Source organism: Procambarus clarkii, chromosome 86 (genome assembly GCF_040958095.1).
Source record: "Procambarus clarkii isolate CNS0578487 chromosome 86, FALCON_Pclarkii_2.0, whole genome shotgun sequence".
Taxonomy (NCBI): domain Eukaryota; kingdom Metazoa; phylum Arthropoda; class Malacostraca; order Decapoda; family Cambaridae; genus Procambarus; species Procambarus clarkii.
In genome coordinates, this window is record NC_091235.1 from 13,220,035 (window position 1) to 13,243,995 (window position 23,961).

Below are 23,961 nucleotides of genomic sequence, written 5' to 3' on the forward strand. Positions count from 1 at the left end.
GTAATTACACTAAATTTTTATGTTGCAAAGATTTTCTCCACAACTTGTAAGCTGCAGGAGAACCACCCTCACCACCCCCCAAATATATATATATATATTACTCATCTTTATAAATGCAGTTTTGTTTTAGTCTGTAACATGGAAAAAATTTCACGTTTTACATTTTTTTATATAATTTTCGCCACATAAACGAGATGGGGCGAAACTAAGCATTTGCTTGTTTCTGCTCGCGCGCGCGCGCGCGCGCGTGTGTGTGTGTGTGTGTGTGTGTGTGTGTGTGTGTGTGTGTGTGTGTGTGTGTGTGTGTGTGTGTGCGCGCGCATGTGTGTGTAGGTAAGTGGTGAATGCCTAAGCTAAAAGATTTATGTTTTTGTTCAGTAATTCATTTATCTTGTTAATGACCTGAAAATTGGCGTTAAACTTGCCCACGCTTGACTTTACACCCGGCACATAGGGACCTTATTTATTCTCATATTCTTTTATTTTCCAATATTACTATTCTTTGTATTGTAGGAATAATTATAAATATATTTTGACTGGAATAATATACATATGTATACAAGTATGTACAATACATATGTATATTAGTATGTACAATACAAATGTATATGTTATATATATATATATATATATATATATATGTATATATATATATATATATATATATATATATATATATATATATATATATATATATATATATATATATATATATATATATATGTGTGTGTGTGTGTGTGTGTGTGTGGTAACAATATATGTGTGAATAAACTTGCATATTGTTTAGCAATATAGTATTAACAATAGAGTATAGGTATACAAATATGTTACCAATTAAATATACAGTTACGAATATATGTTGATATTTGTCTATTTAACACAGGAAAGGTTACAGGGTCAAAAACGCTTATTGAGCCATTGTTCATTCTCAAAATCACTGCACTTTCTGCAGATACATGAAAGCATTGAAAAGTTATGCTTAACTTATGATAATGAGTTTTAAAGATAGTTTAAATTAATGAAGGTAATCGGCACAATTAAAGGTAAGTCTGAGGTGATAATACAGGTAAAAGTAAGTCTGAGGTGATTGATAAAACATTGGGTTATGCCCCTTAAAGGCTGATCGCTCCAGAGCGATCAACAAGCCGGGTTAAGAGTCGCAAAAAATAAATCAATTTTGACCCCGGATGATCGACTTCCAATATATTAGGAAGTCGAATCTTTCTCTTATTTCCAACATCATTACTTTTTCTTCTGATTAACTGAAAACATTTCCTATATTTAGTGTGCACTCGAGAGTCTGAAAATATCCTTTCCGTCCCCCTTCCTCTCTCCCATCTACCTAATGGGAAGGGAGGAAAAGGAGTGTACTTGAGGCTATTCCTGTTGAGATATCCGAGGCTCGTATGGGCTAGGGACGTTTAAGGGTTTCATCTGTTTTTAAAAGCGGTGTTTTTTCACTGGGATGGAGCAACTTATTTAGTCTCCCTCCCTCTCGGTGGGCGACTGAGGGAATGGAGCAGTTCCATCACCCTCCTTTTCGTCAGTGGACGACTGCATGCGGGATGGAGGAGTTCCATCACCTCTCCCTCCCTTCAGTGGACGACTTGCTCCCATCCATCAACACGGTTCACTGGCCGAGGCAAACACAGCAATTTGTATCCCTCGGTACCTTGTTATCAGCTGGGAGTGGCAACGGCACTTTCCCTGTTTTGTAGGAGTTTTATCTCTCTTAGCCCGGGTTATTTCTCTTGTTTGGTAAGTGCGGATACTCCTGTTTAGTTCAGAGTTTGATGAGTGATTTGTCTCTTAGTTCGAACATTTGCTCTTGCTTCTTTTTATTTTGTTATCATGTCAACGTTCTTGTAAATCATTTGTACGTGCTGCTGCTATTTTGTCCATTCTTATAAACTACAGTATGTTTCTCGGGATTTTCAAAACCAGAAAGAAACTGGGTCTGTCCCCTGAAGTCCACATCAAAAGGATAACATCAGCGGCATATGCAAGGCTGGCGAACATAAGAACCGCCCCTTCAGAAACTTATGTTAGGAATCATTCAGAACCTTGTATACCACATATGTCAGACCAATACTGGAATATGCGGCCCCCGCATGGTGTCCACATCTAGTCAAACATAAAACTAAGTTTGAAAAGGTTCAGAGGTATGCCACCAGGCTAGTTCCCGAGCTGAGAGGAATGAACTACAAAGAAAGATTACTGTAACTGAACCTCACGACTCAGGAAGACAGAAAGAGTTAAGGGGAGACTTGAGCACTGCCTATAAAATTCTCAGAGAAATTAACAGGGTAGATAAAGATAACTATTTAACACGGGTGGTACCCGAACAAGGGGACTCAGGTGGAAACTGAGTATTCAAATGAGCCACAGGGACGTTAGAAAGAACTTTTTCAGTGTCAGAGTACTTAATAAAATGAATGCATTAAGCAATGACGTAGTGGTGGCTGACTCCATGCACAGTTTCCAATGTAGATATAATAGTGCCCAAAAGTCTCCAGAATCTGTACACTAGTTGATTGATAGTTGAGAGCCGGGACCAAAGAGCCCAAGCTCAATCCCCGCACGCTCAACTAGATAAGTACACCTAGTTGTATAGACCCCACCCTGCACAGTACCAGAACCGGAACTTCGGATATGTGGCTCTCATGGACTACCTGAATGTGACACAAATGTAGAGGATGCAATGATAGTGGAAGGGGTGGACGATGGGGGAGTAGGAAGGAGAATGGTAAGGTTGGGAGGAGAGGGGGTTGAGGGAGAGGGGGCGAGGGAGATGGAGAGAGGGGGTTGAGGGAGAGAGGGCGAGGGAGATGGAGAGAGGGGGTTGAGGGAGAGGAGGAGGAAGAAGTGTCAGTGTATTACTATTTGTGCCTGCAGGATCGAACGGTTTTGGGTTCTTGGATCCCGCCTGACTCCTGGCCTATTTTCTCCCCTATCATACCTACTACCTATGTGTGCGGCTGCACACGGGCGTGTGCGTGTGTACGTGCGTGTCTGTGTATCTGTTCGCTGAACGTAAGATATCTGAGCACAGCCATTACCACAGATGTAAACCCAGACTTGCACTCACAACGTGACCAGCGGGACTTGACCACCTCCTGACCCGTCTTTGACCCCTCCCTGACCCGACCTTGACCCCTCCTGACCCGTCTTTGACCCCTCCCTGACCCGACCTTGACCCCTCCTGACCCGTCTTTGACCCCTCCCTGACCCGACCTTGACCCCTCCTGACCCGTCTTTGACCCCGCCCTGACCCGGCCTTGACCCAGGCCATTGACCTCCTCAATTGTCCAAATAATTTCACAATTCCAATTCGTGTATATTTCATAGAAATAATAAATTTGTATACTTGCTTCAGTAGTGTGAAAATATTACTGTGAGAGCATCGGTGATGTCAAGGTATAAGTGTGGATTTGTTGGTGAGTTGGACGAGTGAGTGTGGGTGTAGTGGTGAGTGTGGGTGTAGTGGTGAGTGTGGGTGTAGTGGTGAGTGTGGGTGTAGTGGTGAGTGTGGGTGTAGTGGTGAGTGTGGGTGTAGGGGTGAGTGTGGGTGTAGGGGTGAGTGTGGGTGTAGTGGTGAGTGTGGGTGTAGTGGTGAGTGTGGGTGTAGTGGTGAGTGTGGGTGTAGTGGAGAGTGTGGGGTGTAGTGGTGAGTGTGGGTGTAGTGGTGAGTGTGGGTGTAGTGGTGAGTGTGGGTGTAGTGGAGAGTGTGGGTGTAGTGGTGAGTGTGGGTGTAGTGGTGAGTGTGGGTGTAGGGGTGAGTGTGGGTGTAGGGGTGAGTGTGGGTGTAGGGGTGAGTGTGGGTGTAGTGGTGAGTGTGGGTGTAGTGGTGAGTGTGGGTGTAGTGGTGAGTGTGGGGTGTAGTGGTGAGTGTGGGGTGTAGTGGTGAGTGTGGGTGTAGCGGAGAGTGTGGGTGTAGTGGTGAGTGTGGGTGTAGTGGTGAGTGTGGGTGTAGCGGAGAGTGTGGGTGTAGTGGTGAGTGTGGGGTGTAGTGGTAAGTGTGGGTGTAGGGGTGAGTGGGTGTAGGGGTGAGTGTGGGTGTTGTGGTGAGTGTGGGTGTAGTGGTGAGTGTGGGTGTAGGGGTGAGTGTGGGTGTAGGGGTGAGTGTGGGTGTAGTGGTGAGTGTGGGGTGTAGCGGAGAGTGTGGGTGTAGTGGTGAGTGTGGGTGTAGTGGTGAGTGTGGGTGTAGTGGTGAGTGTGGGGTGTAGTGGTGAGTGTGGGTGTAGTGGTGAGTGTGGGTGTAGTGGTGAGTGTGGGTGTAGCGGAGAATGTGGGTGTAGTGGTGAGTGTGGGGTGTAGTGGTGAGTGTGGGTGTAGCGGAGAGTGTGGGTGTAGTGGTGAGTGTGGGTGCAGTGGTGAGTGTGGGTGTAGTGGTGAGTGTGGGTGTAGTGGTGAGTGTGGGGTGTAGTGGTGAGTGTGGGTGTAGCGGAGAGTGTGGGTGTAGCGGAGAGTGTGGGGTGTAGTGGTGAGTGTGGGTGTAGTGGTGAGTGTGGGGTGTAGTGGTGAGTGTGGGTGTAGCGGAGAGTGTGGGTGTAGCGGAGAGTGTGGGTGTAATGGTGAGTGTGGGGTGTAGTGGTGAGTGTGGGTGTAGCGGAGAGTGTGGGTGTAGCGGAGAGTGTGGGTGTAGCGGAGAGTGTGGGTGTAGTGGTGAGTGTGGGTGTAGTGGTGAGTGTGGGTGTAGCGGAGAGTGTGGGTGTAGCGGAGAGTGTGGGTGTAGTGGTGAGTGTGGGTGTAGTGGTGAGTGTGGGCGTAGTGGTGAGTGTGGGTGTAGTGGTGAGTGTGGGGTGTAGTGTGCAGCCTGTGAATAGGCGTGAGAAAGGAAGTGTTGGTGTATTGCTTGGTTGTAAGGCGATCCATGGAAGCGCCCAGCACTCCTCCTCACCACTACGACCCGTCCACGCCATTACGACCCGTCCATCACCACTACGACCCGTCCACGCCATTACGACCCGTCCATCACCACTACGACCCGTCCACCACCACTACGACCCGTCCACCACCACTACGACCCGTCCACCACCACTACGACCTGTCCATAACCAAGACGCCTCCAGGAGTAGCAAGCCTTCACAATTAACATTAACTTTCATAAGAGGTGGCGGTCACATTATGGGTTCCCGTCGTCACGGCCGGGTCGTAGGGGTGATAGACGGGTCGTAGGGGGTGATAGACGGGTCGTAGGGGTGATAGACGGGTCATAGAGGTAAAGGACGGGTCGTAGGGGAGATGAACGGGTCGTAAGGGTGATGGACAGGTCGGCGAGTATCCCATAAAACCGTTTTTTCCCTACGCTCATGTATCACAGCCTTCATTCACAGAGGGTATCAAGTGGCTTGATCCTCCCCCTCTACCCCCTTCCCTATCTTCCTGACCTCCCACAGAACCCCCTCCCTTCCCCCCACCATTCTACCCAACATCAACAACTTGGTTCACAAATAACAACATCCTCCACTCTCCTCTCTTGGGTATCGAACCTTCACCTTCTCGTATATTTTGTAGAACAGGAAGACCAAACTAAAAAACGAAAAACTTAGGCAGAAACACCACTTGAGACACTAATCTATAGGCGCCACCATTCGCTGGACGTGACACCGCCGCCAAGCGATGGCAACTTCTGAGACCGGTTTTCCGCGAAGGTCGACAGGCTGGTGTAGATAGGAGGGTGGGTAGGAGGATGGGTGTTAATTGGTGGTTTTGATACACCTTGGGGCATGGGGCTCTTCCTCACAATCCCACCCGTACCACTAGCGAACAGCCTGACAGGAATTGGGTCGGCGGCCCGTCTAATTACTAAAATCTACTCAAAGCTATCCAATGCTACTAGAATCTACTCAAAGCTTCCCTTAGCTTCCTAGCATTATGTAATGAAGATATATGATATATTTACTCACTATAATGTTGATGCTGAAAGTAGAACATGAAAAACAAATTTACTCTGAAATAATATCCTTTTATAACGAAATTAGGCGAAAACTAAGTAGCAGATTACGCCACAGGAAGTCGACGATCCAAGCGACAAAGTTGTGGCTTTGAGTAATTAGCTGAACCAAATTTCGTTATAAAATTATATTTTTTCGAAGTAAAAGTATGTTTTTTTTTTTCATGTTCTCCATTCAGCATCAACATTATAGTGAGTAAATATATCGCATTTCCAACATTATAGTGAGTAATTATATCATATTTCTTCATTACTTACGTAATGCTAGGAACCCTAACTTGACGAACCGCTGTGTGTTAATTGGAGTATAGGCATCACTAATCACAGATTAGATTCCCTAAGATTCCCAAAACAGACCCCAAATGGTCTGGTAGAAGATTGCAACCCAAGACCAAACAGAGCCTGAGAACTCTCTCTCTCTCCTCCCTTCAAGAAAAACAACATGCAAACTACCATCAAACCGATGCATCACTTGTTCACACTATTTCTAGTCTAGTTTAAAAAAAAAATGAATTTTGGAGAATTGATTTTTGAATTACCACCAACAGTGAAAAGAAACGTACGAAAGATCGAGAAAATTCGTGTTAGAATTATTAATCTTACTTTTTCGGTCATTTTTAATAATATATATATATATATATATATATATATATATATATATATATATATATATATATATATATATATATATATGTCGTACCTAGTAGCCAGAACGCACTTCTCGGCCTACTATGCAAGGCCCGATTTGCCTAATAAGCCAAGTTTTCCTGAAATAATATATTTTCTCTAATTCTTTTCTTACGCAATGATAAAGCTACCCATTTCATTATGTATGAGGTCAATTTTTTTTTATTGGAGTTAAAATTAACGTAGATATAAGACCGAACCTAACCAACCCTACCTAACCTAACCTAACCTATCTTTATAGGTTAGGCTAGGTTACATAGCTTAAAAAGTTAGGTTAGGTTAGGTTATGTAGGTTAGGTTGTCCAAAAACAAATAATTCATGAAAACTTTGCTTATTAGGCAAATCGGGCCTTGCATAGTAGGCTGAGAAGTGCGTTCTGGCTACTAGGTACGACATATATATATATATATATATATATATATATATATATATATATATATATATATATATATATATATATATATATATATATATATATATATATATATAACTGTTCTGTGTGCGTGTGTGTCCGAGGCTGGAGGCATGAGTGTGTGTCCGAGGCTGGAGGCATGAGTGTGTGCCCAAGGCTGGAGGCATGAGTGTGTGCCCAAGGCTGGAGGCAAGAGTGTGTGTCCGAGGCTGGAGGCATGAGTGTGTGCCCGAGGCTGGAGGCATGAGTGTGTGTCCGAGGCTGGAGGCATGAGTGTGTGTCCGAGGCTGGAGGCATGAGTGTGTGCCCGAGGCTGGAGGTATGAGTGTGTGTCCGAGGCTGGAGGCATGAGTGTGTGTTCGAGGCTGGAGGCATGAGTGTGTGTCCGAGGATGGAGGCATGAGTGTGTGCCCAAGGCTGGAGGCATGAGTGTGTGCCCAAGGCTGGAGGCATGAGTGTGTGTCCGAGGCTGGAGGCATGAGTGTGTGTCCGAGGCTGGAGGCATGAGTGTGTGTCCGAGGCTGGAGGCATGAGTGTGTGCCCGAGGCTGGAGGCATGAGTGTGTGCCCGAGGCTGGAGGCATGAGTGTATGCCCGAGGCTGGAGGCATGAAGCAGAATGCTCTACCCTCACCCAAAAATAAATACCAGGAGAAGATAAGTGAAGGTAGATCAGGAAACTTTATTATTAATCTCATCGTCCTCATCAGAGTCTCTTCAACGTGAGAGTCTGGGTAAAGGAATAACAGGTATATATAGGTTAGGATGCTAAATTATTTTGGCTCAAGCACAATAGTCTGCAGAGTTATATATATATATATACTATGTGAATTATATATATATAATAGTGGGACTGAAGTATTAGCGAAGATTTTTTGTTTAATCCTCGCTAACGCTTCACCCATGTGAGACCAATTTTTTTCAGAGTCCAGTTTAAGACCGAAAATTATTTCATTAGGATATAGTTTTAAGACTAAGTCTTAATGTAATTAAGACTTTCACATTAATTAAAAAGTTAAACAAAAGTTTCTGGTTTTCTTATAAGTTCAGGTTTTCTTAAAGTTTACATGTATTGACCCTAGCTAAAGCTAGCTCTCTAAGTGGCCCAAGTATGCAAAGGAATATAACTATATATGGCTTATAAAAGGATGATGGAGCATCAGATACAAACTCCTAATAGCAATTACTCTAAAACGCCAAGTAACTAAAATCAATGCTGAAGTATCTCTACGCTGAACACTAAACCACACACCAGCAGATGAGGTCGTCTCATCTTCTGGTGTTTGGTTCTGTTTTTATATCTTCAACCACGTTATTGTGACTCATCCTCTTTATTATTATTAACATCTTTATTGACAAAAATTATTCCAATTTCACCTAATCTAATGAATTCAATTATTATTAGAATGAGGATAATGCTGGTACTCATCGTCTACATATCTTTTCGTTCTTTGGAGAAAAAAAGTTGAATATCAAATGATTCTTACGGGATTAGAAAACTATTTCAGGCAGTAGAAAAATTTCTTGAAAATCACCATCTCTTCCTTCAGATAATATCCGCAGGAGGCCATCAAGGCTTTTTACTCTTGCACACATTACTTCCGGGAAGGCTATCAAGGTTCTCCTCTTTCTTGTTTTCCAGCTCCTTGTCCGGGGAAATGATTGTCTACCTAGCTTTTTGCCCCGTGGGAATGATTGTTTATCCTGTTCCTTGCCCCGTGGGAATGATTGTTTATCCTGTTTCTTGCCCCGTGGGAATGATTGTTTATCCTGTTCCTTGCCCCGTGGGAATGATTGTTTATCCTGTTCCTTGCCCCGTGGGAATGATTGTTTATCCTGTTCCTTGCCCCGTGGAAACGATTGTTTATCCTGTTCCTTGCCCCGTGGGAATGATTGTTTATCCTGTTCCTTGCCCCGTGGAAACGATTGTTTATCCTGTTCCTTGCCCCGTGGGAATGATTGTTTATCCTGTTCCTTGCCCCGTGGAAACGATTGTTTATCCTGTTCCTTGCCCCGTGGGAATGATTGTTTATCCTGTTTCTTGCCCCGTGGGAATGATTGTTTATCCTGTTCCTTGCCCCGTGGAAATGATTGTTTATCCTGTTTCTTGCCCCGTGGGAATGATCGTTCGGATACACTTTTTTCATTCCTCATCATACGCCTGGCAGTGTTCACTTATGAACACACACATTCCGAATACACTTATTTCTTAAGTGCTTATCCTTGACTCTCTGTATTTTTCTTTTATATTTTACATGCAAACGTTGTTGAAGAGTTGATCCCACAAATTTGATAATTAAGAATTGATGACGTTACGGTCTATCCTAGATCCTTATCGTGTAATGGAACAATAAATGACGTCATTAATTAATATTCAGATTTGTGGGTTTGGGTTATCTTGAGATGATTTCGGGGCTTTAGTGTCCCCGCGGCCCGGTCCTCGACCTGGCCTCCACCCCCCAGGAAGCAGCCTGTGACAGCTGACTAACACCCAGGTACCTATTTTACTGCTAGGTAACAGGGACATATGGTGAAAGAAACTCTGCCCATTGTTTCTCGCCGGCGCCCGGGATCGAACCCGGGACAACAGGATCACAAGTCCAGGGTGCTGTCCGCTTGGCCGACCGGCTCCATATCCATCGGTGTCTATACACTTCACATGGTTTTTTTTCCATTCAGAATATAATGTCTTTCTTTTCTTAATGTTTCCTGTTTTACTTCTATTACCTTCCCCTGGGGAGCCGGTCGGCCGAGCACGCTGGACTTGTGATCCTGTGGTCCTGGGTTCGATCCCAGGCGCCGGCGAGAAACAATGGACAGAGTTTCTTTTACCCTATGCCCCTGTTACCTAGCAGTAAAATAGGTACCTGGGTGTTAGTCAGCTGTCACGGGCTGCTTCCTGGGGGTGGAGGCCTGGTCGAGGACCGGGCCGCGGGGACACTAAAAAGCCCCGAAATCATCTCAAGATAACCTCAAGATAACCCCCTTCTTTATCACGGACAGTATATAATATCCTGATCCTGAATGACTCACAGACCGAGTGGGGCTTCTGCTCGACTACTTCTTCAGCGTTCTCCTTTACCACATAATCGAAAGTCATCGCTTTCTCTCCCCCTATTCCGCATCTTCTGACTTCTCTTCCTACTGCACCTTACCCCTTATTCGTGTAACCACCGTTGTTGTTGTTGTTTTAGATTCAGCCACTCGGAACAAAATGTCCATGTAGCACAGGCTATAGTGAGCCCGTAATGGTATAACACATCTAAACTTCTTGATTACGCTGCATTCGTTTTACCAATATCCATACATTAAAACATTGATTGTAACCGTGATATATATGTGCTTCCGTCTACAGTTTAGACCTATTGTCTTGTGTATGACCCTCTGTCCTGCGTGACAGTGAATGTCAGCATTATCCTTACTTTAATAAGACTTAATCGAAATCCTCAGATTAGGCAAAATTGTAATTAATTTTGTCAATAAAGATGTTAATAATAATAATACCAATTCTGCCCCTCTCACCCTACCTCCTCACCTTGCATCTTCCATCCTTTCCCATCGCCTTTCCCAGCTAAACAAGTCTCCATACCGTCCCACAGCACTTCCTGGGCCCCCTGGATGTTGCTTAATATCACCCCTCCCCTTCTCCCCTAACTCCTCCCGACACATCCTGCGCAGGACAAAGCCACTGCGGGGGCAACGTGGACGCTGGAAAGGATATCTAGCGAAGCAACGGGAAGGAAAGAAGCCCTACGAAGGTGAAGAGGTGGAGGGGCAAGAAAAGAGGAGAGGGAGAGGAGAGGGGGAGAGAGAGAGTATGAGTGTTGATCGCATCTGCTACCTCCTGTCGCTTGTACATCTTCAAGTGATGGTATTAGTGGTGTGGTAAGAGGAAACTACTGCAGTTTAATCGGTGTTAATGTTGTGTGTGCGTGCGTGCGCGCGTATATTGGAAAACGAGAGCGGCGAGAATTGCGCGTTTGTATGTAGTTGTACGTAATTTGGTTTGAGAATAAACGGCACTGAGGTACAAATTTAAGAAGTAAAAATCCAAATCTTCGACCACTTAATTACTAGTGACAATTTACGCAATCGATTTATATAAAATTAAAACACCGAGGCCCAGACTTGGATAAACACCGAGTCCCAAATGTATATATCCAAGTTTTTATGCATATATATATGAACGTAGAGCAGAGAGGAGCCAAAATGGAACCGAGGAGCCGAACAAAAGCACTATACAGCTTCTGAATGGAAAAAAGAAACGAGAAAAAGTCAGAACTGGCATCCTGAGAGCGAACCAAGATATCAAAATCACAAATTCGCCAGAATATCTGAAGCACTGACGAATATTAGAAATGTTGCGAGTACGCTATGGTAATGACTGCTCTCTCTCTCTCTCTCTCTCTCTCTCTCTCTCTCTCTCTCTCTCTCTCTCTCTCTCTCTCTCTCTCTCTCTCTCTCTCTCTCTCTCTCTCTCTCTCTCTCTCTCTCTCTCTCTCTCTCTCTCTCTCTCTCTCTTTTCCCAACTCATTTGAACGCCCCTGCAAGATGGATACTTTACGATCAATTATAGATATGCAAATTCCATTTGGTCATAAATCATACATGACCGATACTAGTGACCGAGTCCTGAGTTGCTGTTTATGTTGGCACTATTTACACCTTGAGTGAGAGGAATGCCCCAGATATGGTCCAGGCAACACCTTGCTTCAGCTTCCTTATTTTTAGCCGAGGTTTTAAAACTGGAATTTGATTGGAAGAGCAAGAAAACGGAAGATGAATATTGATGTACGAGAAGAGACCCTATGTGTACATATAATTTTTCCCAAATTCCTTTAGTCACGGCCATTTTGAATATATTTATTCACCTGTCGGAGTTAATGAGTCTCTCCATGGGTATAAATTGTCTTTCCGGGTCAATAGTTAAACTACTACGCATTTACCCACTCGCTTTTACCTCTGGCACTTTCCTCACTCCTCACCTTTTACCACCTCCTGGCCCCTCCTCACCTCACACCATCCTCATCACTCTCGTCAAGAAGTGTGTGTAGATAAATTACTAATATAATTGAGAACTATAATTGAAACCGTCTTTCACAAAGACGATATTTTCAATTGTCTGCTGTACGTAAATGAAGTCAAACGAACAGCGAACAGAATAATCGCCGTGACTAATAAGAAAATGTTAACCCATAAATGATGTTTGAGTCGTACCGTTAATAGGCGATAACCGGAACATGCATCTCTACCCACCAGCCATGACGTGCTGTGTTCTATTCCAACGTGTTGAGCTGCACATCCCCGTTCGAGCCCCAGAGAGGACAAAATATGCAGAATGTCATGTAAAATGACAATAAATTGAGATCTATCTAGATATAATTATGTATGTGATAACCAATTACTTTCATTTATCACCAGACCAGTCAATGAAAAAAATTATGTAATGAAAAGAAATCAAAATTTGTTACCAAAATAATTATAAAAATATATATATATAAATTGAGTTATATCTCAGAGAAGGAGTGTATATTCCAAGTTCTCACCGGCCTTTGTCCTGATGCTGTTGTGAATATGCCAGGAGAGAGGGAGAGCAATAGACTATTCGGACATTTGCATATACGCAAATTCAGCGTTTGTCCATCAGTGTACACAAAGTTTTGTCTGCTATGCTGCCTGAAAGTCTAGCGGCTACATTAGCCTCCTGCCCCGTCAGGAAGCTCGCGGAGCCAAGTTATCATCCATTTTTTAACTTATGTAATGTGTATAAAAATGTTAAAATCGGAGGAGTGGCGGAGTGTCTCCAGGGGCGTGTGTGTGTGGGGTCTAGTGTGCAGGTGGGTGGGGGCAGAGTATCCATGTACGTGTGTGTGTGTGTGTGTGTGTGTGTGTGTGTGTGTGTGTGTGTGTGTGTGTGTGTGTAGGTTACAGTCACAATGTCTCTCACATTAACTTCTCCCGGCTTCCTTTGAGCACTGAGACGAGAAATTATTTGAGTGTTTGAGCTCGTCTTCAAATTCGTTTTAGTGGATGACAGAAGAGGAAGGAGGAAGATGAGGAGGAGGTACAGAGAGTGTAAGGGACACCTTCCAACTGGTGTATTCCTTATAAGTCATCTTTCTGTATAGCTCATCAGTTGTACTTCCTACTGCTATTTTATGACCTAATTTGCATATTGCTGCACACTTGACCCCCTACACACTTCTTCCCCTCACACTTGGCCCACACACTTGGCCCACACTTGGCCCACACTTGGCCCTGCACACTTTGTTACCACACTTGGCAACCGCACTTCATTTCTGACTTGCTCAGACCACAGAACGTCTTAAGTTGTAATATACTGTCCATTACCATTTAAATGTTGGTAAGATAACACGCCAATGTTTAGAAATAGTCATAATAACAAAACACAGGAAGTCTTATGAATAATTCGTTGCTGCCTGTTAAATTTTGTGTATTTACTTGCCTCTGACTGGTTATCATTTTATCCAACTATCTGGACTGGACGGTAGAATGACGGTCTCACTTCTTGCAGGTCGGCGTTTAATCCATGACCATCCAGAGGAAGCTGGTCGGCCGAGTGGACAGCACGCGGGACTTGTGATCCTGTGGTCCTGGGTTCGATCCCAGGCGCCGGCGAGAAACAATGGGCAGAGTTTCTTTCACCCTATGCCCCTGTTACCTAGCAGTAAAATAGGTACCTGGGTGTTAGTCAGCTGTCACGGGCTGCTTCCTGGGGGTGGAGGCCTGGTCGAGGACCGGGCCACGGGGACACTAAAGCCCCGAAATCATCTGAAGATAACCTCAAGAAGAAGATCCAAGTGATTGGGCACCATTCCTTCCCCCGTCCTATCCCAAATCCTAATTCTGATCCCTTATAAGTGCTTTATGGTTGTAATGGCTAAGCATTCTCCCCTGATAATTACCTTACCTCGGTCTTCATCCTGTACTCTGGTCACAGGTTTCTGTAGCATGAAAGTTTGTACAGGTTATCAGTAATCTTCTGTAACGGCTGTGATTTGGGAGAATTTAATTGTGGATCTCCAATCGACCAAGATAGGATATGATGACTGGATACATTATTCCCACTGAATCCGTTGTTAGTTTAATCAAATACCGCTTATATGTGCTATCCCTTAGTGCATGGGGCTCAACACTGTTGCAATGTAGTGCTCACTCCTAGTGCTATGTAGTGCTCACTCCAAGTTCTATGTAGTTCCCACCCTTTGTGTGCTACAGCGTTACACTATACTGAAGATTTTTTCTTTGTATTTTAATCTTTTCAATTTGTCCTCGATGTTGATCCATCACTCAATATGTTTATAAACAATTCTTTTCCGAGTTTGGTGCTATAATATGTTATAGTTTGATTAATCTTCACCTTTGGTCCTTCATCCGCTCTATCTCCTCCATTAATCACTCCTTCTCCCCTTATATCTCACCACTGATTACTCATTCCCCTCTATCCTTACTATTGATCTTGCCTCCATCTCCACCAATGATCTATTCTGCCCTTCTATCTCCACCATAAATCCCCTGCTTTACTTTCTATATTCATCATTAATCCCCCTCTCCTTTACACCTTAATCTCCACTAGTCATACCCCCCACTCTTCTAGCTACACCATTGATCTCTCCCTTCCTCCCTCTAATCAATTGATCCCCATCCCCCCCCTCCTCTATCAATTGATCCCCCTCCCCCCAATCTCCCGTTAGTGGAGTTTTAATTCATTTTCGATAACCAGCTAATTCGATTCATCGTTTTTGTTCGTTTCATCCCCTTAAGGGAATTTTGTAATCATATTTCCATGTTATTCATCCACCCACTTTATTCATTTGTTGCTGTTTGCTTTTTCCCCTGAGTTCTACTGGACATTCTCTGCCTTTGTCCTACAGCTGGGTTTTGTTTTACCGTATTTGATCCATAGAATAGCACTAGTTGGCAGATTTGCATTGGTGTAGATTAGCATTTGCCAAGAAGCATACATTTACATTGTTATTATTGATAATCTATAAGTGTATATATTATACATTGTTATATTGATGTCATATAGGTATCATATAGATGTCTATATGATGTTAGACTAGACATCTCGTCGTCCTGTCATGATATCAGGACATCTTGAGTCATTCTCTCAGGAACACTATTCACTTTTACTTTAAACTGAATTTATCACAAATATGCCAAAAAATTATCCTTAAACGTCAGCGGATTTAAAAGTTATAAATGTTAATCAGTGATTGGTAACAATATTATGTTATGCATGCATTCAATACTTTTTTGTTATTAACATAACAAAAGTTAATGCAAGTAGCAGTAACATAGCTGAATGCTAAACACCAAAACCAAACATCTCGAAATCGAGTACATGACGACGTTTCGGTCCGTCCTACATTATGATCAACGACGTTTCGGTCCCCCTACACTATGATCAACGACAAACCGAGAGGTAATCAATTCCTATATTTATATATATATATATATATATATATATACTTAGCACTTTTCCTCTCACCAAATTTGAATCATAGTTTTTATAACTTTCGACTACATTTATTGTTGTCTTTTTATTAATATGAAGACTTCTCAGCACACTTGAACGCTTAACCAGCTAATAAAAGTAAGCAAGAAATGCCTGGTAAAAATCTAGCAATGTTCCTGAGGAATGTAAGGGTAATTAACAGAGGAATTAAGCCAATCATATTAGCTTAAAGTCATGAGTTCCATGGGAGTCCTCCTATATTATTCTTTATTTTATTATATTATATTATATTATATTATATTATATTATATTATATATGCGAGCAAGCTTGAAAGGTCCCCAAGTCAATATGCAATATTATGCAACCAACTTATATAACAATATGCAAAAAAATTGCATAGTGGCTTGGGGACCATTCAAGATTGTTCACAAATGTTACTCACGTGCCCCCCTAGCATTATGAAGTAATTGATGAAATATCTGAGCCCAAATTGGTCACTGAGTGCTGTTGGGAATTGGGTTAAATATAAGGTCTGACGACATAAATTCTTTTAGTCAATGTGGCCTATCAGTTAAAGTATTTGACACGCCAAGGTGCATGGAGCCCTGGCTACCTGGGTTCGATTCCTTCAGGGGTGAGGATTTTCAGTTTGTTTTTATAAATTTTATATATATATATATATATATATATATATATATATATATATATATATATATATATATATATATATATAAGGCTGTGGCGAGGCTGTGCCTCGCCACAGCCCGCTGCCCGGCACAAAGAGAACCACACTTATCCAGACCTAACGACCCTCAGAAGCGCCCTGATGGGGTCACCTTGCTACCTTGGAAGGATGGTAAGCAAGTGGTATGGGACTACACGTGCGCTGCCACACTGGCCAGTACCTACCTCCACTACAGCACACGTGAAAGCGGTGGTGCTGCTTCTTTCAGGGAATCGCAGAAAATTATTAAATACAGAGGTCTAGCACACTGCTACAGCTTTGTTCCGATCGGCCTCGGAGACCCTCGGTTCGTGGGGAAAATGTGCATTGAAGTTCCTGAAGGAATTGGGGGACAAATTGATCAGCACTACAAAAGACCAGAGAGCAAAAAGTTTCTTGTTCCAGCGCCTCAGTGTTGCGATTCAGAGGGGAAATGCCTGTTGCGTCTTGGGTACTAGTCCAACTTCAGAGGAATTCGAAGAAGTGTTTGACTTGCAACAATGATCGAACCCGTCTGTGACATTCATCAATGTTTCCCATTGTTGTGTTTTTCAAGAGATCCATAACCTTTAAGCACCTTTTTGCATTATTATTTTTGTATCAACCCATGTATATCTTGTAACCATCAAATGCATAATAAAGCACAAAAAATACAAAAGGAAGGGGGTGGTAGGAGAAAAGCACACAGAAACTGTATTGGAGGGGATCTAAACATTCCCTCTAATGCGTTATGCGTGGTTTCCTCCGAGGCTATGGGTCCCCCTTCTTCCAGCTAGAGGTGGTACTCCCTTCCAGATATATATATATATATATATATATATATGTCGTACCTAGTAGCCAGAACTCACTTTTTGGCCTACTATTCAAGGCCCGATTTGCCTAATAAGCCAAGTTTTCCTGAGTTAATATATTTTTACAAATTTTTTTCTTATGAAATGATAAAGCTACCCATTTCATTATGTATGAGGTCAATTTTTTTTTATTGAAGTTAAAATTAACGTAGATATATGACCGAACCTAACCAACCCTACCTAACCTAACCTAACCTATCTTTATAGGTTAGGTTTGGTTAGGTAGCCGAAAAAGTTAGGTTAGGTTAGGTTAGGTAGGTTAGGTAGTCGAAAAACAATTAATTCATGAAAACTTGGCTTATTAGGCAAATCGGGCATTGCATAGTAGGCTGAGAAGTGCGTTCTGGCTACTAGGTACGACATATATATATATATATATATATATATATATATATATATATATATATATATATATATATATATATATATGACAATGTCAGACCACGGAGGAAAATGAAACAGGAATTTCCTTAAGTACTTTCGTATATTAAATACATCTTCAGAAGGAATTCCTTCTGAATTTGTATTCCTTCTGAAGATGTATTTAATATACGAAAGTACTTAAGGAAATTCCTGTTTCATTTTCCTCCGTGGTCTGACATTGTCACATTCTTAATCACGTGTTTATTTTCGTGATATACACACACACATATATATATATATATATATATATATATATATATATATATATATATATATATATATATATATATATATATATATATATATATATTCTCGCTGGGCGAATATTGTGTTGATCCTCAGGACTGTTAGTATGCAATGCGAATGAGCTTTTGAAAATAGTGAAAAACGGATCAAAATTTTATATAAACGCTTCCATAAAAAAAGACTGCATGTTATATCCAGTTACAACGTTGTATTGCATGTAAAAAAGTATGACATGCGGTGTTGTAAACTTTTACCAAAACAAGTTATGTAGTGGAACAGGCTATGGCAAAATATCTCGTGTGCTGTATCAGTTTGCAAAAAATAGTATCGTTCGCTTTAATAAATGTAATATCGAATAATGTAACATTTTAATATTTCGTTTTTTTAAACATTGCAAAGCAATATTTGCATTCACTATTGGTACACAATATATATATAAATACTTAACCAAAGTGTTGTTTACAATCAAAATGTTTTCGCTGCAATTATGCACTTTTTCTGTAATTACAATATGATTTAGACAAACACTATACTCATATAAAAGTTCCTTTTCAAAGCAACCATACCTTGTGCATAACCCAAATACTTTCACCACAGCCCACATACTTTCATCACAACACCCATACTTTCACAAGAACTCCATACTTTCATCACAATCCACATACTTTCATCACAACAACCATATTTTCACCACAACGCCCATACTTTCATCATAACACTTACATTCTCACCACAACCCACACACTTTCACAACACCTCCAATACTTTCCAACAACCAGCGTACTTTCTCTAGAATTACCATAGTTTGTTCATGATAAATACATTTAAAATATACATCCAAAAAGCTTCACATCACAGAAGGCAAATTATGTTTTAGCTACATTTATTCCTTGTCAACATTATAATACTGAAATCCTTTGGTTGAAAAATAATTGCTTCACATATTTCGTAATTTTAATACGTAGCTTGCTCACATTTTCAATATTTCACAATCCTCTTAACTTAAATATAATTTAAGTTATTTTCTGTTCTCTTTATATGATGTGACTTTTGTTCCTTTATATTTTCCTGTTGATTCGTATTTTCCTTATATTTTCTACATATTATATAAAAGTTTATTTATAGTTCTTATTTCACTTTAATGTTTCGTCCTCCAGCCGCCCTGAAGATCACAAGTACTTCTGTGTCCACTTCTGTTTAATCTTCGCCTCCACTTCCTCCGTCAACTTTTTATTTATTCTCCTTCAAGAACCGCGTGCCTAGCACTACGGATATCGTAAATGTCCTCTTATAGTCTTCCTATTGCTCTCTCTGTCTCTAACGTAGTAGACGTGGGATCACTTGGTTGTTTTAAGTGTATGTTAGACATATGAATGCGTTTGGAGTGGATATATAAAGCTGCCTCTTAAGGTTCAATATGCCTTCTGCTGTTTCCTTAAAATGCCAATATTATATTAGCATTGGTTCTTTATATTGCCAAGTCTTCAATGGTTGTTTCGCTCTCCGTTCTCCGTGTTCTCTCCGCGCAACATCTTCTTATATTTCAGCCACCTCTCTCTCTCTCTTTCCTGTTTCAACTCATAAATTTTCCACAACTCCTTTGACTCTTAAATGTTTCCTTATCTTGAAATATCTGGCGTTTCATTTCCTCTTCCACCCCTACCTTCTTCAGACGCTGGGTTCCCTTTCTTCCGTTTCTCCTTAACACTGCACCATTCTACTTCTTTCTCAATCTCTACCCTCCAATCTTCTCTCCGCAAACCAAACCACAAATTCTCTTTGATCCACCCAATCCCATTTTTCGCTCTCCTGTGCACCTGCAGTTCAAGCTCTTCAGTTCTTCTCCCTAACTTGATACCCCTCGCATTGCCTCACCCACGATATTTTTCTCCTCTCTAACGAGACATCCTACCCCCCTCCTCCCTTCCTTTTTCGCCATTTCTCGTTACCCACTTCCTTTGCCAAACTCTTTACTTGCAACGTGTCTCAGAGGCTTCATTAAGGCCTGTGATAACTGTTTTAAAGACCTTCCGAAGATTTCGAAACCGCTGCCGCCTACCACCATTTGAAGAAAATGGAATAGCAAGTCCCTGGGAGTCTTCAGGATACGTCCTGTATTCCCTTCACCGTGGTGCAGAAGTAACATCAGTGTTGCATCACTACATTGCGTGGGATACCCCCTTCTCTGCTCCTCACAGTGAACGCAGAAATATATATACTGACGGTCTCAAGCATTATCACTTTCACTGAATTTCTAATGTGGTTGGGGTTCTTTTACTTTTTTATGTGTAGGTTCTTCTTTCATATGTGTGGGTTCTTCTTTCTTATGTGTGGGTTCTTCTTTCTTATGTGTGGGTTCTTCTTTCTTATGTGTGGGTTCTTCTTTCATATGTGTGGGTTCTTCTTTCATATGTGTGGGTTCTTCTTTCATATGTGTGGGTTCTTCTTTCTTATGTGTGGGTTCTTCTTTCATATGTGTGGGTTCTTCTTTCTTATGTGTGGGTTCTTCTTTCATATGTGTGGGTTCTTCTTTCTTATGTGTGGGTTCTTCTTTCTTATGTGTGGGTTCTTCTTTCATATGTGTGGGTTCTTCTCTCTTATGTGTGGGTTCTTCTTTCATATGTGTGGGTTCTTCTTTCTTATGTGTGGGTTCTTCTTTCTTATGTCTGGGTTCTTCTTTCATATGTGTAGGTTCTTCTTTCATATGTGTGGGTTCTTCTGTCTTATGTGTGGGTTCTTCTTTCTTATGTGTGGGTTCTTCTTTCTTATGTGTGGGTTCTTCTTTCTTATGTGTGGGTTCTTCTTTCATATGTGTGGGTTCTTCTTTCTTATGTGTGGGTTCTTCTTTCTTATGTGTGGGTTCTTCTTTCTTATGTGTGGGTTCTTCTTTCTTATGTGTGGGTTCTTCTTTCTTATGTGTGGGTTCTTCTTTCATATGTGTGGGTTCTTCTTTCATATGTGTGGGTTCTTCTTTCTTATGTGTGGGTTCTTCTTTCATATGTGTGGGTTCTTCTTTCTTATGTGTGGGTTCTTCTTTCATATGTGTGGGTTCTTCTTTCTTATGTGTGGGTTCTTCTTTCTTATGTGTGGGTTCTTCTTTCTTATGTGTGGGTTCTTCTTTCATATGTGTGGGTTCTTCTCTCTTATGTGTAGGTTCTTCTCTCTTATGTGTGGGTTCTTCTTTCTTATGTGTGGGTTCTTCTTTCTTATGTGTGGGTTCTTCTTTCTTATGTGTGGGTTCTTCTTTCTTATGTGTGGGTTCTTCTTTCATATGTGTGGGTTCTTCTTTCATATGTGTGGGTTCTTCTTTCTTATGTGTGGGTTCTTCTTTCATATGTGTGGGTTCTTCTTTCTTATGTGTGGGTTCTTCTTTCATATGTGTGGGTTCTTCTTTCTTATGTGTGGGTTCTTCTTTCATATGTGTGGGTTCTTCTTTCTTATGTGTGGGTTCTTCTTTCTTATGTGTGGGTTCTTCTTTCTTATGTGTGGGTTCTTCTTTCATATGTGTGGGTTCTTCTCTCTTATGTGTAGGTTCTTCTCTCTTATGTGTGGGTTCTTCTTTCTTATGTGTGGGTTCTTCTTTCTTATGTGTGGGTTCTTCTTTCTTATGTGTGGGTTCTTCTTTCTTATGTGTGGGTTCTTCTTTCATATGTGTGGGTTCTTCTTTCATATGTGTGGGTTCTTCTTTCTTATGTGTGGGTTCTTCTTTCATATGTGTGGGTTCTTCTTTCTTATGTGTGGGTTCTTTTTTCATATGTGTGGGTTCTTCTTTCTTATGTGTGGGTTCTTCTTTCTTATGTGTGGGTTCTTCTTTCTTATGTGTGGGTTCTTCTTTCATATGTGTGGGTTCTTCTTTCATATGTGTGGGTTCTCCTTTCTTATGTGTGGGTTCTTCTTTCATATGTGTGGGTTCTTCTTTCATATGTGTGGGTTCTTCTTTCTTATGTGTGGGTTCTTCTTTCTTATGTGTGGGTTCTTCTTTCATATGTGTGGGTTCTTCTTTCTTATGTGTGGGTTCTTCTCTCTTATGTGTGGGTTCTTCTTTCTTATGTGTGGGTTCTTCTTTCATATGTGTGGGTTCTTCTTTCTTATGTGTGGGTTCTTCTTTCTTATGTGTGGGTTCTTCTTTCATATGTGTGGGTTCTTCTTTCATATGTGTGGGTTCTTCTTTCATATGTGTGGGTTCTTCTTTCATATGTGTGGGTTCTTCTTTCATATGTGTGGGTTCTTCTTTCTTATGTGTGGGTTCTTATTTCTTATGTGTGGGTTCTTCTTTCATATGTGTGGGTTCTTCTTTCATATGTGTGGGTTCTTCTTTCGTATGTGTGGGTTCTTCTTTCTTATGTGTGGGTTCTTCTTTCATATGTGTGGGTTCTTCTTTCATATGTGTGGGTTCTTCTTTCTTATGTGTGGGTTCTTCTTTCTTATGTGTGGGTTCTTCTTTCATATGTGTGGGTTCTTCTTTCTTATGTGTGGGTTCTTCTTTCTTATGTGTGGGTTCTTCTTTCTTATGTGTGGGTTCTTCTTTCATATGTGTGGGTTCTTCTTTCTTATGTGTGGGTTCTTCTTTCTTATGTGTGGGTTCTTCTTTCTTATGTGTGGGTTCTTCTTTCATATGTGTGGGTTCTTCTTTCATATGTGTGGGTTCTTCTTTCATATGTGTGGGTTCTTCTTTCATATGTGTGGGTTCTTCTCTCTTATGTGTGGGTTCTTCTTTCATATGTGTGGGTTATTTCTTCTATGATATTGTGACTTTTTGCTCTGCATAAATACCAAGCAAATATTAATAATACAAAAATTACCAATAAAAAATGTGTCAATAATTAATATGGAGACACATAACAAACTTAATAAAGAATGAAATGCATAAATGGAAAGCAACTGTTAGACAAAGCGAATGTGAAGTACAATGATACTAAAATACCCGGTAACAAAAAAAAATCCGAAGCATTTTGTGAAGTCTTATGGGATTTTGGAAATTAAAGCTAGAAAATATTTACACCTGTTATTCATGTAGTTATTTTTAACTAAGGTTTTGACATTTGTTACTTAGACTTTATTAGATTCTTTATGTCATACTCTGTGGAGATATGTTTGGCAGCGTTGGTTATACTCTGTCAAATCATACCATAATATTACAGTGTTATTTCTACAGTTTATTTAATATGATTTTGTATTCGTAATATCCCCTCTCTATGCCTATAATAGATGAGCAATAGCTTAATTTTAGCTAATATACCAAACCAGCAAAAACACTTAAAAAATCACTACAATTAGTTTTTTTCACCCTTACTCGAAAAAAAACATGCAGCGATAAAGTAGCGAATTCAGGTCCTGATATCAAGCCCTGAATTCTAGCCCTAATGCCCCTGTTTCCCCCGGGAGAAAGACAAGGCCAAAACGAGAAAATAAAAGCATAAATCTTTACATTTCAATATGGCGTCTGTACACCAATATGTATTCACCTGCGTCCAAAGCGAGGACGGAGTTACACTCTCTCTCTCTCTCTCTCTCTCTCTCTCTCTCTCTCTCTCTCTCTCTCTCTCTCTCTCTCTCTCTCTCTTTTTCCTTTCTGGAAATCCGGGTATTCGCATTTAAAACACATATATTTTTATGTAAATATACGCATGGCAGGCTAGCTGGCAGCCCATAAAATGTATTTTTCCCCCGAGATGTACGAGGCTACAAAACAGTTCCAAAGTACGAGATGAAGAGCGTGATGTTGAGGCGTCAGTGATGTGGGAGTGAATGCAGTGGCTGGGGATAATGTGGTGAAGACCTTTGGTTATGGGATAAATTATCATGCTAATTATTGGTAACTGTAATAAATGGGTGAGGCTTTTACAGATTTGTGATTCGAACAGAAGTCGTCAGCGAAGCACTGTTCGAGAAATGTTTGAACGTCATCAGTTCTGAGTTGTGTGTAAAGAAAAGCCAATTATCTGTTGCTCTTGCAGTTCATCCAAGATGTTGACTTAGCTCATGGTCAATATATTCCTGTAAGAAACAATTCTCTGTAGGAAGCCATCAACGCCGAGAGGGATGCTTGAACATAATCAAAATATAACTTTTTTAACTTCAACTAAACTTTGACTTGAGTTGAACTGTTCACCGTAATAAGACAATCACAAATTTTATACATAATCAACACCTCCACAACCTCATTCAGTGAATGCTTTT

At 41.2% G+C, this 23,961-nt stretch overlaps 2 protein-coding genes across 2 annotated transcripts; both read right to left on the reverse strand.

Annotated features, from left to right (window-relative positions):
* Nucleotides 1–20,035: 20,035 nt before the first annotated feature.
* LOC123769453 (zonadhesin-like) lies at nucleotides 20,036–21,997 on the reverse strand. Its single transcript, XM_045760564.2, has one exon. It carries the CDS (start codon nucleotides 21,995–21,997, stop codon nucleotides 20,036–20,038), a length of 1,962 nt encoding a protein of 653 aa, XP_045616520.2.
* Nucleotides 21,998–22,030: 33 nt separating this feature from the next.
* LOC138358776 (proteoglycan 4-like) lies at nucleotides 22,031–22,501 on the reverse strand. Its single transcript, XM_069316950.1, has one exon. The coding sequence runs from the start codon at nucleotides 22,499–22,501 to the stop codon at nucleotides 22,031–22,033; it is 471 nt and encodes a 156-aa protein (XP_069173051.1).
* Nucleotides 22,502–23,961: the final 1,460 nt, after the last annotated feature.